Source organism: Orycteropus afer, unplaced genomic scaffold, assembly GCF_000298275.1.
Source record: "Orycteropus afer afer isolate SDZICR_OR568_19922 unplaced genomic scaffold, OryAfe1.0 scaffold00301, whole genome shotgun sequence".
Lineage (NCBI taxonomy): Eukaryota > Metazoa > Chordata > Mammalia > Tubulidentata > Orycteropodidae > Orycteropus > Orycteropus afer.
The window spans coordinates 1,022,009-1,038,240 of NW_006921888.1; the positions used below are offsets into that span (position 1 = coordinate 1,022,009).

The 16,232-nt window shown below is 34.6% G+C and overlaps 1 protein-coding gene across 1 annotated transcript in view; it reads right to left on the reverse strand.

Moving 5' to 3' along the window:
• Positions 1-16,232, reverse strand: part of COL11A1 (collagen type XI alpha 1 chain) — a 316,494-nt gene that overhangs the window by 99,029 nt on the left and 201,233 nt on the right. The window contains exons 37-41 of the mRNA XM_007951592.2: positions 14,905-14,958; positions 8,509-8,562; positions 4,664-4,771; positions 4,193-4,282; positions 3,891-3,944 (exon numbers count right to left, since the gene is read on the reverse strand). Of these exons, the coding sequence (XP_007949783.1) occupies positions 3,891-3,944; positions 4,193-4,282; positions 4,664-4,771; positions 8,509-8,562; positions 14,905-14,958 (360 nt within the window). The remainder of the gene's footprint in view (positions 1-3,890; positions 3,945-4,192; positions 4,283-4,663; positions 4,772-8,508; positions 8,563-14,904; positions 14,959-16,232) is intronic.

The following is a 16,232-nucleotide window of genomic DNA, read 5'->3' on the forward strand; positions in this document are numbered from 1 at the left end:
GAATAAAAATATTTTACAACCAAACATCATATATGCATAAAATTGGTGAAAAAGGAGTCAACTTTTAGCATTTATTATATACTAGCAGTCATCATGAACCTTTTTACTATATTTTATAGCAATTACAGCAATAGATTGAGGAATGAATAAATGTAGATGGTGTCCTTCCTTTTAGTGATTCTTATTCTGTCAACTTTTAAAAGTAATTTTTTTGGCTAATGTCTTCAAAGTTTGATAAGTGGATTTATTTAAGAGTAGATATTGAACCCAAATAAACTTACAGTGAGGATCTGTGGGTCATTTCTGTTAGCAAAGTATAAAAACTTCTTAAGATCTTTTGTGACTACTAAGACTTAGTGCTTTATTTATTGATTTATTTGTGTGTTTGTTTATATTTATGTTTGGTTTGTTCCTTTGTTTTTATTGTTTTTACTTTTGTTGTTGTTCCTGAGCTGGTAAAATTGTTCCAGGCCTGGAAGTCATCATAAAACTGTCATTCCTACAAAGACACAAGTTTGCATCAGGTCATCATTCAGATTTCACCTTACCTCTCTGTCGGTTTCTAACAGGTTAATAAACCCTCCGATCCTGCCTTCTCAGTCTTTGCTGCATCTGCACTGTCCTTTTACTCCCCCATGCCCTGGTCAAAGACTTAATCTTGTATTTGACACTGAAATTTTTCTGCATCTAGTCTCTCCTTCTCTGTTATATATCACACACTACTTGACTGCTAACCAAAAGGCTGGTGGTTCAAACTCACCAGCCACTCCTCGGAAGGAAGATTGGACAATGTACTTCCATAGTGATACTGACTTGGAAACTCAAGGTGGGGTCACTATGAGTGTGGTCTGACTCGACGGCACATAACAACAACAACAATGATAATAAATTTATTTCACTTGCTCCAAAACCTTAAAATCTTCCAATCACTTCAATTAGCTACTGAAGAGGTTCAGTAATCAGAACCTGTATTCTATTTCCTGATTTTACATTGTATAAAAAACATAGTCATCCATCTCACTCCTATGAAAATATCAACAAATTTTCATCTACTCTCAAAGCTTCCTCCTTTTTGGTTAGAAAGATAGTACCTAAACACCATTGCTTTCTTTCCTCATGTCGTTAGCTTGTTCTGTAATCATCTGTACTCCATGAAGCCAAATTCAAAGGCTACATCCTGCATGACCCACTTGACTGCTAACCAGAAGGCTGGCGGTTCAAACCCACCAGCCACTCCTCGGAAGGAAGGTTGGGCAATCTATTTCCGTAGTGATACTGCCTCGGAAACCCAAGGAGGGGTCGCTATGAGTCGGGGCCGACTCGACGGCACATAACAACAACAACAACAACAACTACCCACAGATTAGCATTTAATGTTTAGCTGTCATTAGACATTTAGTCACCTACTGTATTGTAGGGATATTTTGTCCTTTTTATGTTTCTTTTCAAATTATTTTACCCTATTTTTAGTCTCTTAAACAGGTATCTTCCCAGGTTTCTATAGTAGTCAGGAAATTGTCAAATAAAAGGTTGTTGAAGCCTTCCAAATAAAAAATATATTTGATTTTTATATGTTATTACAGTACACAGAATGCTATATAAAATTAAATATGAGAGGCAAATATAAAAAATTAAAGTAATTAGTGATTATCAGGGGCAGGAGGGAGGAAGGAAGTGGGATTTGTGCTTAGAATGCACTGAATGTTTATTAATGGTGGTGGCATAATTTGGAAAAAGGGAAAATGGCTGCACAGCTTGAAGAATATAATCAATGTCATTGAAGTGCACATGTAGAAATCAATTAAATGTTGTATGTTTTGTTGTATGTATATGACTATAATAAAATATTCAATATTTTGTTCTTGATGGAGACAGATAATTGTAAATCAATTCCTTGTTAAATTATATCTCCAGGGAATATTATGTACCTGATAAATACATTGGTTTCAACTATTCCAAACACCTGGGATAGCCCTGCTTGATCAAGCTCTAAAAACAACCTAAAACAATTCAATCTTTGTAGACGTAATTCAAATTTGTTGCAATGGCAGTTAATCATAAGAAAATCACCTATTTCTAAAATAATATTGCCTTGCTATGTGATAATTTGGTTAATTGCCCTGTATTGAAACTTTTAGAGATTTTATCACCCAATAAGAACCTTCTTCTTATTTGACTATTGCTCCTGCCACCACTAACATAAGAGAGCTTCAAAAATGTTCCACATAATTTTATGAGTTCCATAGAAATCAAAGAAAGTTATTATAATATATTTTATTCTTTTATAAAAAATCTTCACTTGATGTCCATAACTACTTCCAGAATTGTTATATGACATTTGAGTGATCTATAGATTAAATAATATTGTAATAAATCTGGCAAATATCATGCTTGTTGCTTTATACTATTATTAGCAACATTATCAGATTGTCCTCAGTATTAATCATGCTATACAAATTATTTCTTAATATCAGCCTTTATGACAACACCTCTCTGGTGTCTTTTAAATTCAAATAGTAAAGTAAGCACAGAATGATTACTGTGGTCAGGCAATTTGTTGTGAATGCCAATAAAATACCAGAAACTGACACTTTAATGACAGGGACAATGAATTACACAATTTCCCTCATAAGTGAAATGGAGGCACATTGCCCAAAGATAACTTTATATGGACCTAACATTCAAGCTGAAACTGTATAGGTACGTAGGTTTTTTTGTCAGCTAGAGAAAGGAAAAAGGGGGTTTACCAGAAGAAGGGGCACAGTGTAAGTAAACTTTCTGTAAGTATGAGCTATCATGTTGGTTTGAGAAGCAAGATGTTCAAAGAATTAGATTGGATAAAATTAGAGGGGAATCATTATAGAAAATAACATATACAAAGGTAATATGATATATAAAAACAAAAGAATGTCATAGTTAAGTATGTTTTTGTTTTAAAAGTATAAAACTAAATCAGTGGACAAAGAAGCTGATTCAAGAGGGTAAGAAAAGTTGAAGAGATAAGACAATGTTACTCAAGGAAAGAAAGGCAAGTATCTGAACAAAGGTGAGAGTGGAAATGAAGAAAAAGAGTTTAAAGAAATATTTTGGAAGAAAACTAATAAGCAAATCTGAGCTTTTAAAGGAAAGAGGAGAAGAAAAGGCTTCTAAATATGGCGCTTGTGTTGTTATTGATAACATTTGAGGAAAGGTAAATTTGTGTAAAAAATGAAGACTAATCGTTTTCTGAGGAATTGATATGTATCACAAAAAAGGAAAAAACATAAAGTGAACGTTTGATATTCAACCATTTGCCAATTATTTCATAGGCTTACAACGATTAAGTAAACCCATTTGAATAATCTATAAAATGGATATATGTCTTTCATGATTATGGAAAATGTTTTGCATCACTGATGAAACTCTGGTTTCAAATACAAATAATCAGATAAATTAAACCTAAATACTTGATAGAAAATAAATACAGTAAATACATGATAAAAAGTAATATATAAGAAATTGAATTTTATTTTAGGATTAACTTTAAAATGAGAAGAAAGAGATGAATGTAGTAAATGAGCATTAAAATTGCAGCCTCTCTAGGTCTTCCATTACCATGAGTTTCTATTACTCATAATTAGGATTTATTTCCTTAGGTACTGTCTGAGGCAATATAACCCCTTTTTCTTTCTGACAGCAGTGGTGAAGCAAATATTTCCATTTGTCTGAACCCTTCTGTGTCTGTACTCATAAGTGCATACAATTAGTAAAAATCAGGCACTGGCTGATTGGATTGACATAGGTTTATTTTCTCTTCCACACATTGTTGGGAATACAACATGTGAGTAATGAAAGAAAAGATGTAATTTGCTATTGTAGATAGAAAAATTGTTTATTATCATCATACTTACAACTGGACCTGGTGGGCCCTGGGGACCTTCTCCTCCTTTCAGACCAGCTGCACCCTGGGGAAAGAAAAAAATAAAGAAGAAGAGAAATAAAATGAACCTACTTGAATTGAATATAATTAGGAAGAAATGATAAAATGGAGATGTCATGAAGTGTTCTTGATGCAAATACATATTGCTATATATATTATGATTATCAAGTGCATATGCATACATGTTTTTCTTTATGCATGAATTTTTATTAATATTTGAGAAAAATTATTAAGTAACTTTATTCACAAATTTTATCTGTACATTGGTTGTACCTGAGCTCCAGGAAGACCTCTTTCACCCGGGAAACCCCGTAGTCCTGCTGGTCCATCTTTCCCTGAGATACCTTGAGGACCTGGGTCACCCTAAAGAAATGCATCCATCAGTAGAGAGTAATTTCTATATGTTTCTACAAACAAAATTGTGAGTATGTCTAATCTACTTGAAGTAAAGCACAAATATCAGTTAGTGATCATATTATATGGAATATCATACATATTAATATGAACTAACCACTATCTACATTTAGGGGTATATACAACTTTATGGTTTCATGGCCAACAGAGCTCACCTTTCTTAGGTTATTGTTCACTAATGCTTTGCAGTACAATAAACACACGCTGAATGTTTTTCTGACATATCTTTCTTAATTTCATTTAACTACTATGCCAAAACTTAGAGACTACATGGTCAATGTCAGTGTTAATTGACATTTTCAGCCCAGCAAAATTCTTGATTATGTTTACCTTTGCACCTTCTTTTCCTGCTGCACCAGGAAGACCTTGCTCACCAGGAGGGCCAGGAGGGCCAGGATGCCCACGTTCACCTATTGGGCCAGTCTCACCAGTTGGACCCTAAATTAGTTAAGGGAAATTTCATTACACCGCTGTTTTACTTTTAGCATATATAACACAAACTCAAGGTAATTATCACTCCCTTTCACCAAAGCTTATCACGATCATTTGTTGTTGTTGTTGTTGTTTGCCATCAGTCGAGTCAGCCACGACTCATAGTGACCCCTCCTTGGGTTTCTGAGGCAGTATCACTACGGAAATAGGATATCCCAACCTTCCTTCCAAGGAGTGGCTGGTGGGTTTGAACCACCAGCCTTCTGGTGAGCAGTCAAGTGCCTTAGGCACTATGCTACCAGAGCTCAGACCGTGATATCTTGCAAAACACTTTTTATAAGCAATGAAAGTAGCACATCTAGTAGGAGTATGAAGAGATTATGTGGAACACTGGATAGAATCTGGGTGTATAGGGGAACTACCTGGATAAAAGCCAAGAGGATGGTTTCTTTTTAAAATGATCAGAGTCACTTCAAAGTTAAAAACTCTGTCGATTAGCTACATCCCATTCCATATTTTTTAATAAGGTATAGGAAGTAAAGAGGCATTGGTACCACATTGGTAGGTACTCAACAAACTTCTGCTTGGTAAGAAGCCTTGGTCTGCTAAAGCCCAAATGACCAAAGTAGTTGTCCCAGGAATTTTCATGGACTGGAGACCTCCTTTCTGATAATTTATATTCATTTGACAAAGTTCAGAGAATGTGTCAGGGGGATCCTGAAGGCAATGTGTTTGGGCTGGCAGTTCTCTCAGGCTGAAGGCTATAACAAATAGCCTGCTGCCTTAAATTGCTGAAAATGCCAAAGTGAAAAATTCCAGGTCATTTACTTGTCCCCTGAGTGGTGCTGTGTTGTGGTGCTAGAGTTTAGTATGCTTTCACTTGTAAATAGAGAATGGTAAGCAGTACCTCTCTATCTCCTATAGAATAAGAGAAAATGAAAGCCTTAAGTTAAAGATATACAGAGGGAAACTTTCCAGATGTTAAGGTGATTAAACAGCAGAACGTGTTACTAAAGTTGCTCATGGAATATCATTCTCTGACATTTATCTAACACAATGGATTCTTACCTCTTGGTTATGGACAAAGAAAACATCTGGCCAAAATTTGAGTGGATATTTCAAGTTCTAAAGCCCATTAAATATGTAAGTGTTCAGGTTATCATTAATGTCTATTTCTTTCACCCCAAAGGACTTTTTTTTTTTTTTTTTTAAATATCTGAACACCTGAATTTCAACAACAAAAAACGTAAATCTTATTTTAATTCAGTGGTTATCACCACTGAGGAAAAAAAAATCATATGATAACTGTAAAACAGAAAATAATGAAGAATATCAAGTATTACAATCAATATTAAGTAAGCCCTTTCTTTTGTCCAAACATGAAAATATGATTACATTTGAAACAGGCAGTTAGATTTTCTTTAAAGTACAAATAAAAAATAAAAATTAAATGAACATGCATACTTAACAAAACATCTGCTACTTTTATGCCTTCATTAGGGGAAGAAAACAGACAGAGTTCTCAAAAGTTTTAGATGCCTGCATTAGACAGGTGAAATTCTATATGTTTGAAGTCTCAAAATATCCTGAGTCAATCTCCATGATGCTTGCATGCAGTTGGTTTCTATTACCCTTTCTTCACAGGCATAACAAATGTAAAAAGAAACACAATTGCTTTAAAAGTTTTTCTTAGGAAAAAAGTGTAAAGTCGTATAAGTTTTTAAGAAAAGGTATTTTTGTAGGAAATGTTTTAAGTATTGTGAGGAATTTTTAAATTAAAGCTATTAAGTAAAAAAGGATGCCTTCAACACAAAAAACTGCATATTTACATGCATACTATTTTTCCTTTATAAAGGATCAGAAAGTTAACATTTCCTTGATTCAGGGTTAATTTCTGAAATAAAATTATTCACCAATCCTAGACAATTTTTTCCTTCCATTACACATATTCCTACAAAGAGGATACAGTGTTTGTTTTCCTGGGTGTGTATTTGGATGTGTATACTTGGTTGCGGGAGCTCTGGTAGCATAGTGGCTAAGACACTTGCTAACCAGAAGGCTGGCGGTTCAAACCCACCAGCCACTCCTTGGAAGGAAGGTTGGGCAATCCTACTTCCGTAGTGATACTGCCTCGGAAACCCAAGGAGGGGTCGCTATGAGTCGGGGCCGACTCAACGGCAAACAACAACAACAACAAAAACATACTTGGTTGCACTGCACTGTGTGTGTGTGTGTGTGTGTGTATGTTAGAGAGAGAGAGACAGAAAGAGAGAAAATGTTGTAAACAGTTGAGAAGTAATTATAGGCTGAGAAAGAACTATTTAAAACAATTAAGTAATTAAAACCTTTATTCAACTGTTCCTGCTCTTTTGCTATCATTTGTTATCCCACTGCCATTGACTTGATTCCAACTCATAGCAACCCCCACTGGTTTTGCAAGGCAGTAAATCTTTATGGAAGTAGATTGCCTCCTCTTCCTTCAGTAGAGCCCTGGTGGGTTTGAACTGCCAACCTTCTGGTTAACAGTCAAATGCCTTAGACACTGTACCACCAGAGCTCCTTATACTTTGTAATCAGCAGAGATAAAATTCCAGCTCAATAAACCAAATGTGTCCCTGCCTATTCAATATGTTTTTCTAGACACAGATATTTTGCTAGAGAAAAATATAATATTTTCTGTTCCCATGAAATTTTCTTTATAATTTCTTTATAATTAATTCTATAGTTTAGGATAGTAAAATCATTTTTAGAACTCTTTCTACCAAGTAGATTAAAAAATTTACCTGTCTCTGCCATTATAGCACATAAAATTTAAAAATAAAAATATTTTATTTCTGTTGTAAATCATTTTTATGAACACAGGTATCTTTAAAACATGTAATATATTGCAAATATTAATTTTAGAATGTTGTTGTGTTTGAAGTTTTATTTTACATGTTCAATATATTATAAATCCAAATCTAATTTATACTTATATTATAAAATTTGATTTTATAAATTTAAATTCTGAGAAGAAAGGATGGTCAACCAATTTAATATTTTTTTCTTTTTGTTATAACTTGATTTTGTTTTATTTTTAACAGATATTACCTTTGCCAGATTTTAGTATTAGATTTTGAATTTTCTGATTTATTCTTATTAAGTATTTGCTCTTTTTATTCACACATAAAATTGAGAAATTTCTTTAGGTAACTAATAATTAACGGCCTTGAATGGCACAGTGCCTAAGGCATTTGACTGCTAACCAGAAGGTGGTGGTTCAATCCACCAGGCACTCCAGGGAAGGAAGATGGGGCAATCTACTGGCGTAAAGACATTGTTGTTGTTATTATGTGCCGTGGAGTTGGACCCGTCTCATAGCTACCCCTCCTTGGGTTTCCAAGGTGGTATCACTACGGAAGTAGATTGCCCCATCTTCCTCCTGAGGAGTGGCTGGCAGGTTTGAACTGCCAGCATTCTGGTACTGCATTGGAGATGAAAGGCATGTAGCTGTGAGTGAGAATCAACTTGATGGCATAAACTTTGGTTTAAATTACTAAATTTAAATAATTCGGTTTAAATAAATTATTAAAAATTTCACATTTGATTTGATATTGTCAAATTGCACATATATGAATGCCAACTGAAGTGTAAAAATACAGCATATTAGCTCATAATAATGTGGGCACATATCACACAATTTAGAAAAGGCAAAAAATATAGAGAGATAAATCATGTTAGAGAAACAACATAAGGGGACATACCTGGGGCCCAACAACACCTCCTGGTCCAGGAGGGCCAGTCTTGCCTTGGAATCCCTAAGGAATCAAAATATAATCTGTAGCAGCTGTCCATGACATAAAGCATAAAAATACTCAATGAGATAATTAAATAAGCCATGCTAAAAGAAAGTTACCATTCAGCTAAAATATTTATTTTTAGATGTCTAAATATAAGTCATTATATTCCAGTTCTCTTTAAAATCCAAATTTACCACCTTTTCTATTTCATTTTGTACTTCAATGATTATATTCAAGAAATTTGAAAAAGAAGGTGAAGGGTTGAAGCTGGAGCAAAAATGTCTTCTTAACCCTGTTCCACTGGACAAACAATGTATTGAATTTTAACTGAGCAATATTTATGAATGAAGTATATGGTGATTTAGACAATCTATGAAATAGTCCACTGATTCTATACCCAGAGATTGATATATAGTCTGTGATATTAATGATTTATCTCTATTGCATTCTAAGAATTTCAAAAAATAAATATGATAGAAAAATAAGTGCATAAAAAGTGTTTTTCATAAAGAATAATAATTTCAGCATTTTATAAGAATGTTCTTCCTTAAAACCCAATAGAACGTATTTACAAATGCATCTTGCAAATAATGCTATCATTAAAATAAAATCTGGTAGATGTGATCAGCATTTACATGCAAAATAAAGCCTTTGGGCATAGATTCTGGTGTCTATGTTTCTCTAGGCTCCTGGGTTGTTTATTCTGTATCATTATGATCGGTACATTTATTTCTCATGTGGTATAAGTTGCATTTAATAGTTTGAGAAATAGATACAAGATACTAAGGGGGAAAAATTTCCACAGAATTACAGAAAATAGCTTTTGTAAAAACTTTATTCACTGTACCACTTAATCAGACTGAAATATTAAGGTGAGAAAACACAGGGTAGAAACTAGTAGCCCCACTTTTGCACCTCAACCTTCGAGATAACTATGATTGAATTATTTTTCCACTAACAAGATTTGTAACTTTTCTACAAAAAAAGTAAAATAATATTAATTTATAATTATTATAATTGATGTTATAGGGAAAAACAATTTCTTCTGTTTTGTCAACTCAGTAATTCTTAATAGCATCAGGGTTCTACTTGAGCTGTCATTACCAATAACAACCAACCAATCAACTGTGAAGGAGAATATTATAAATTGTATTTAGCATTTTAAAAATAAACTAGCTTTTTAATTTTAAATTTTCAGCTTGTGAGTTTGTAAATTGATAAATGCCACAGACCCTCCTCTCATCTATCTTTTTATCTATCTATCATGTCTTTCTTGCTTCCATCCATCCATCCATCAGTATCCTTCCTTCCCTCCTTCCTCCCTCCCTTTCTTTCTTCTTTCCTTCCTTCCTTCAACTCTCTATCATCTATCCACCCACACATATGCATACACCTACTTATACATGTGTATGTATAGAATGGATAGACAATTCACAGTTTAGTTCCACATCCCACCTGCCTACTCCCTGGATTATATCTATTTCCATGACCACAATATGCTACTATGCTAACCCTCTATTTCTCAGCTTCTGATCTGTGCCTAAAATTCTTGTAATGATGTCTACTGGATATTTTCAACAGTATATCATGCTCTCTTCTCAAACTTAAAACTATCAAAATTGACCTCACAGAATGAAACTCCTCCTTCAATTTTCCTCCCTTATATTCTTTCTTAAAGAGCTCTGATAGTGTAGTGCCTAAGGTACTTGACTGCTAACCAGAGGCTGGTGGTTCAAACCCACCAGCCACTCCTTGGAAGGAAGATTGTGCAATCTACTTCTGTAGTGATAGCGCCTCGGAAACCCAAGGAGGGGTCGCTATGATTCAGGTCTGACTCGACAACACATAACAACAAAAACAACAACATATTCTTTCATAGTGGAGTTCCTTCTGAAGCCAGACTTCCCCTCACTCCCCAGGCTCAGTCAGGTAGTTTACTCAGAATAGTACCTTAGAAATTCACAAATATAGCTTCTTCTCTTGTCCCATTGGACCTCTCTTAATTCAATCTGTAACCATATCTTTCATGAACCACTGCAGTGTTTTTGTAGTCAGTTTCACTCCCTCATCAACATTAGCCAGAATCACCATATCACAAAAGCAAATCAAATCAACTCATCCCTATATCTGTAACAATATTCTCCACAATCTTTTCCAGTTTGTTTCTCCAGTTCCATGTTTTGACTTAAAAATGCATCCTAAATTTTATCCATGCTGATATTACCTTTGTCAAAATAGCCATTGCTCTTACCCATGACACATATTTGCACAAGCTATACCTGTTCCCTCTGCCCTTCTCTCAGTTTTTGATAACTAAGTTTTTTATATTTTTATATATGTTTTCCATAATAACAGCAATAACAAAAATGCCATACACAGAATGATTGTAGTAATGACTAAAGATTTGAAAATTAATGCCTCATTGAGGAAAGTCTGCAAATTTGCAAGCTAGTTATATTCATACATCCTATGGGGAAAGAATGAAACTTGGCTGCTCATATATTTCCATGAGTGAAGGATTTGGGAAGAGCTGGAATTCAACATTTCCCATGTATCTGCTCATTCAAGACATTCAGAATCTTTGCAAGTACCTAACAAATTTGACCCAAGGGATTGGCAAATAAATTATGTAGAGAAAAACTTTTACAGTTCAGAATAGTATGTGCTTGTTCAATGTTGTCAAGAAGGAGGACTACAATTGTGATTTAATTGTAGAATAAATTAAGTGGAAAAAAAAAATCAATTTTAAATATGCATAGATATTTGGAATAGCAAAGAATGGGAATTCTAAAACACTTAATTGTTCTTATTTGGAACCTGTACATAGACCAAGAGGCAGTCATTTGAATAGAACAAGGGGATGCTTCTAAGTTTAAAATTGAAAATGGTACATGCCAGGGTTGTATCATTTCACCATATTTATTCAATGTGTATGCTGAGCAAATTATCAGAGAAGCTGAACTACATGAACACAAAGGGAGCAGCAGATTTGGAGGAAAATTCACTAACAAGCTGCAATATGCAGATGACAGAATCTTCCTTCTGGAATGTGGAAGTGAAGAAGACTTGACCCACTTACCGATAAAGATCGAAGCCTCCAGCCTTTGAAGGGAAGGCACTTATCCTTTCTCCCTTGAGTTTAATTTTAGCTGTTAGTTTTACATATACGCCCTAATTATGTTGAGATATGTCCCTTCTGTTCCTATTTTGCTGAGAGCTTTTATCAGGAAAGGGTGTATAGTTTTACTGAATACTTTTCTCCATCAATTTATACAATCATACAGTTCATTTTTCTTGGTTTATTTATGGGGTGGATTACATTGATTGATTTTCTAATGTTGACACACCCTTGTAATTCTTGTATGAACCCCACTTAATCATGCTGTATGACTTTTGCTGTATTTTGTATGTTGCTGGAGGCTATTGGCTAGAATTTTTGCATGTACGTTCATATAGGATATTGGCCTGTATTTTCTTTTCTATAGTGTTTTTGCCTAGTTTAGGTATCAGGGTTACACTGGCCTCATAGTGTTTGGTAGTATTGTTGCTTCTTCTACATTTTTGAAGAGATTGAGAAGGATTGATGTCAACTTTTCTCTGAATGTTTGGTAGAATTCTCCAGTGTAACTATTTGCTTCTGGGCTTTTTGCTGTGGTTGTTATAAGTTTTTTTTTTTTTTTTTTAATGACATCTTTAATTCTTCATTTGTCTGTTTAAATTTTCTACCTCTGTTTGTATTAGTTTTAGTAGGTACTATGTTTCTAGCAATTTCTTAATTTCATCTCCTTGTTGAATCTTTCATTTTGTTCCTTATTTGTTTCCTGATCTTTGCTAAGTTTGTTTTCACTGTACATTTTGCTTTCTTTAAAGCATATTTAGCAACATAATCTGAAAATTTTGAATTCGTTCCGTAAGTCTGGCTAGCATAGGATAAATTTCCTCTTCGTCATATATGGTTTTAATCCTTCTTCTCTTGTGATTTTGTGTGTTTTACTAATTTTTTGCTGAACTTGGCCCATTTTATTATCTTTTTCTTTTTAACTTTAAATCTTGTATTCTGGTTTTTGTGGGAATTTTTTTTTTGTTTGGAGTTACTTGTGGCACATCAGCCAAGCACACAGCTGTCAAATGAAAGAGTGCTCACACCAACCAGCCACTCCTCAGGAGCAAGATACAGCAGCTGCCTCTGCAAAGATTCACAGCTTTGGAAACCCCACAGGACAACTCTAGTCTGCCCCACAGAGTCTCTGTGTGTTGTAAACAACCCAGCACCAGAGGGACTGGTATCTTCTCCTGAGATCCACTACAAGGCAGTGTTATCCTTAAGATTTTTTCAGTGCCAATTCAAGAGTTCTGGATGATTGATCTCTGAAGTTTAATATGTATGTAGGGGGCAGTGGAGGGGAATTAGCTGGTTGTAGATGCCAACATAAGCAGTGGGGTTTGACTTTTCCATGGCAAAAGTGAGGGACTCTACATGTCTTTCTTTCCTGGGTGATCTGCACAATCTCTCCTATGCCAACCATTTCCCTCTGTCTTCCCAATTCATCTGAAGTATTCCCTTTACCATGATGCCCTTGCAGTTTCTCTTGACTCTAGTGACCATTCATCTTAGGCTTCAGCGAGACTAAAAAGCATTCTCTCATAGAACCAGGTTCTCCCTTTGCTCCCTCTTAGATGTGTGGCCCATGAACTTCCATGGTCAATCTATTCCATTTTGTAAATTCAGGCTATAGCTTCCTCAGATTAGCTCCCTTTCAGTCTTCCCTGTTTGGGCCATTACTCAGCTCTGTCCCAAAATGGCTGAAATGAATGAGTGCTCCAGATGTGAGAGAAGTTCTCCCAGCTTCTGTTTCATCTCTGCTCCTCCTCTCTCCCATTTCTGTTCTCACTCAGAATCTCCAGCACCATAGCTGCTGTCCAAAGTTCCAAAGTCTCAGTCTTTGCTTATTTTTATTAGTTGTTCAATGGGTCACTTGCTGGGGAGGTAACGGCAGCTCTATCCCCTCTGAAATCTTCTTTAGAGAGTTTACTGTATGTCCCTTATGGACAGTCCATGGCCAGGAAGAAAGCTAAACAATTTCAATATAAGGTCTCACTAAATCGTTCTTGATTTTTGAAGTTACCAATATGACAAAAACAAAGAAGTTGTTAAGCTAAGAACTATCACTTGGTGAGCAAAATAGGAACTGGTTTGGTGCTGATAGATTTTATTTTTCCCCTCATGACAGAAAATTTATATTTTTAGTTGTTGCCATGTTTTTAAAGTGCATAGTCAATGTTTGTCTTTGGTGGAGTTTCTGTAAGAAATTAGGTAAAATTAATCAGTAGCAGAAACAGATTCCAAGGAAACACAGCAACCTGTAATGATTTCTGATTAGACTAACAACCCACTGGGAGAGCCAGACACAGAGTTTTGTCACAGTGAAAAACAAAATATTCAACCAACATTCTCACCACAGTCCTTAAACAGCATTTGACATTCCAGGAGGGTGAGTTTCTCACTCTGCCCAATCATTGTTTATTTATTCAATGCCTTGACGTTTCTTTAATATTTGAAAACTTCAAAGACAATTTATTTAATGCTCCTTGAAGTTTCAAAAGAAAATTCAATTACATTTTAGCATTTATTGTTGTTGTTGTCATGTGCCGTTGAGTCGGCCCCAACTCACAGTGACCATATCTTGTGTTTCTGAGGCAGTATCACTACGGAAATAGATTGTCCAACCTTCCTTCTAAGGAGTGGCTGGTGGTTTAAACTGCCAGCCTTCTGGTTAGCAGTCAAGTGCCTTAGGCACTATGCTACCAGAGGTCCTTTTTATCATTTATATTTTTCTATTTGAGGTGAGGGGATTCATTTGATCTTGCTCCAGATTAATTATAGTCTTATGGTTCCAATTTCAGAAAATATCTGATTCACTATTTCTGGATAGAAGAATTTTATATTATCTGCACAGCTTATTCTGATGTTTCCTTTGGAGAGGGTAGGCATGATGAAGTGGGTGGAATGTAACTGTAAATAAAGACTTCTGTGAAGGAGTTTTAAAGGAGTCAAGGTGATAATTTGGAGGAGGTTTCCAAAAAATAATGGGATCTTCTCCCTCAGCTCAACTGTAAAGTGATGACAAAAAAGAACATTCATATCCTCTAACATCCTAATTCATCAAGTATATTAAGTTAGGTACAAATATGGCTTCATTTCTGTGTTTATTTATTTACATATTTTAATAAAGTGTTTAATAGAATAAATTCCTCTATTTTCTGACCCTTGCAATTGAGCTATTAAAAATCAAGTAGTTTCAGCAAATTATTGAGGTATTAAAGATGGAACATTTCTATCGGAAGAAAAAGGTCACTTACAGTCTCTCCACGTTGTCCAGGGTGTCCTGGCAGTCCATCCTTTCCAGGTGGCCCCTAAAATCACAAATATTAAACATCACACTTCATAAATACTTCCTGAATTATTTTACAACATAAATGAAATAGGCTGGACAATATTCTCATCATATTTTCATTAGAAATATATGGTATTTTCATGTTCCTTTGATTTGATATATGGTAATATGCACACATATCTCATTAGTCTCACTGTATACCTATAACTGAAAGCAAAAGAAACTTGTAGAACTCTATCTGAACATTTGGCATTTAAATTGAAGTATTTCATTTGCATCTATCTCTTATAAAAATGTATCTGTAAGGCACTGTATTTTCATTTTTGCAAAAAATAGTAGGTTTTTGTGCTTGATGAATGAATATTTTCCTCGCTTTTAGTGATCTTTTCCTAACTAAATTTCCTTACACACTCACACATGGATAACAGAGAAACATGGTGTCATCTAGTGGCAAGCTGAACATTTAACGGACAGAAATTGTGAAAGAAACACACTTTATAAAAACAGTGGTGCTTTACCTCTTAGTGGCTTTAAGTAAAGGAAGCAATGTGCTGTGTGCTCAATTCCAGAATCATCAGGACCAATTTTTTCCCAGTAGGTTTTCTTAAATATCATTTTGGAAGCACATGGTTATTAACTACTGGAAAGTAAAGCTACAATGCTATTTCTTTCTGTAAAGTATGTAGTATTGGTCATATCTGAAGTAATAAATGAAGCAATTAACTAAGCATTTTAAATAAACAACTCTTTGAGGTTCCCAGTTTTTAAATACTTAGTAAAAACGGATTTTGTTTCCACTGTCTTATGGATTATCCATCTTTTAAAGAAAGTATCAAATTAAAATATGAAAATATGTTTAATACATATAGGCAGAAACATCATCACCTTATTTGACAAATTGGGACATGTAATTATTTTCAGTAATAACATTTTCAGTATAACAGACATACTTCTCACAATTTAATTATTTAAACAAATCTAAATTCAAAACAAATTATTTTTATATGTTAATGTAAATAGAATTCAAACAAAATTGAATTCACATATAGCTTTCTTCCACCTAAGTAAGTCTTTTTCTAGGTCTGCTGGTATACTTCGGGAGAAAAATTTCCTGAAATGGAAGTCTCTGCTCTGTTGATCTCATCCATATAGATACACTAGTTGCCATGTGAAATACTAACTCTATTTGAAACTACTGTATTTAGCAAGATCAGTGTTTGCTCAGACATTTGGTGATGTTTTTTAGGATCACCTCAGTGATCTAGTGCAATCAGCCCAAAAGACCAAAACTAT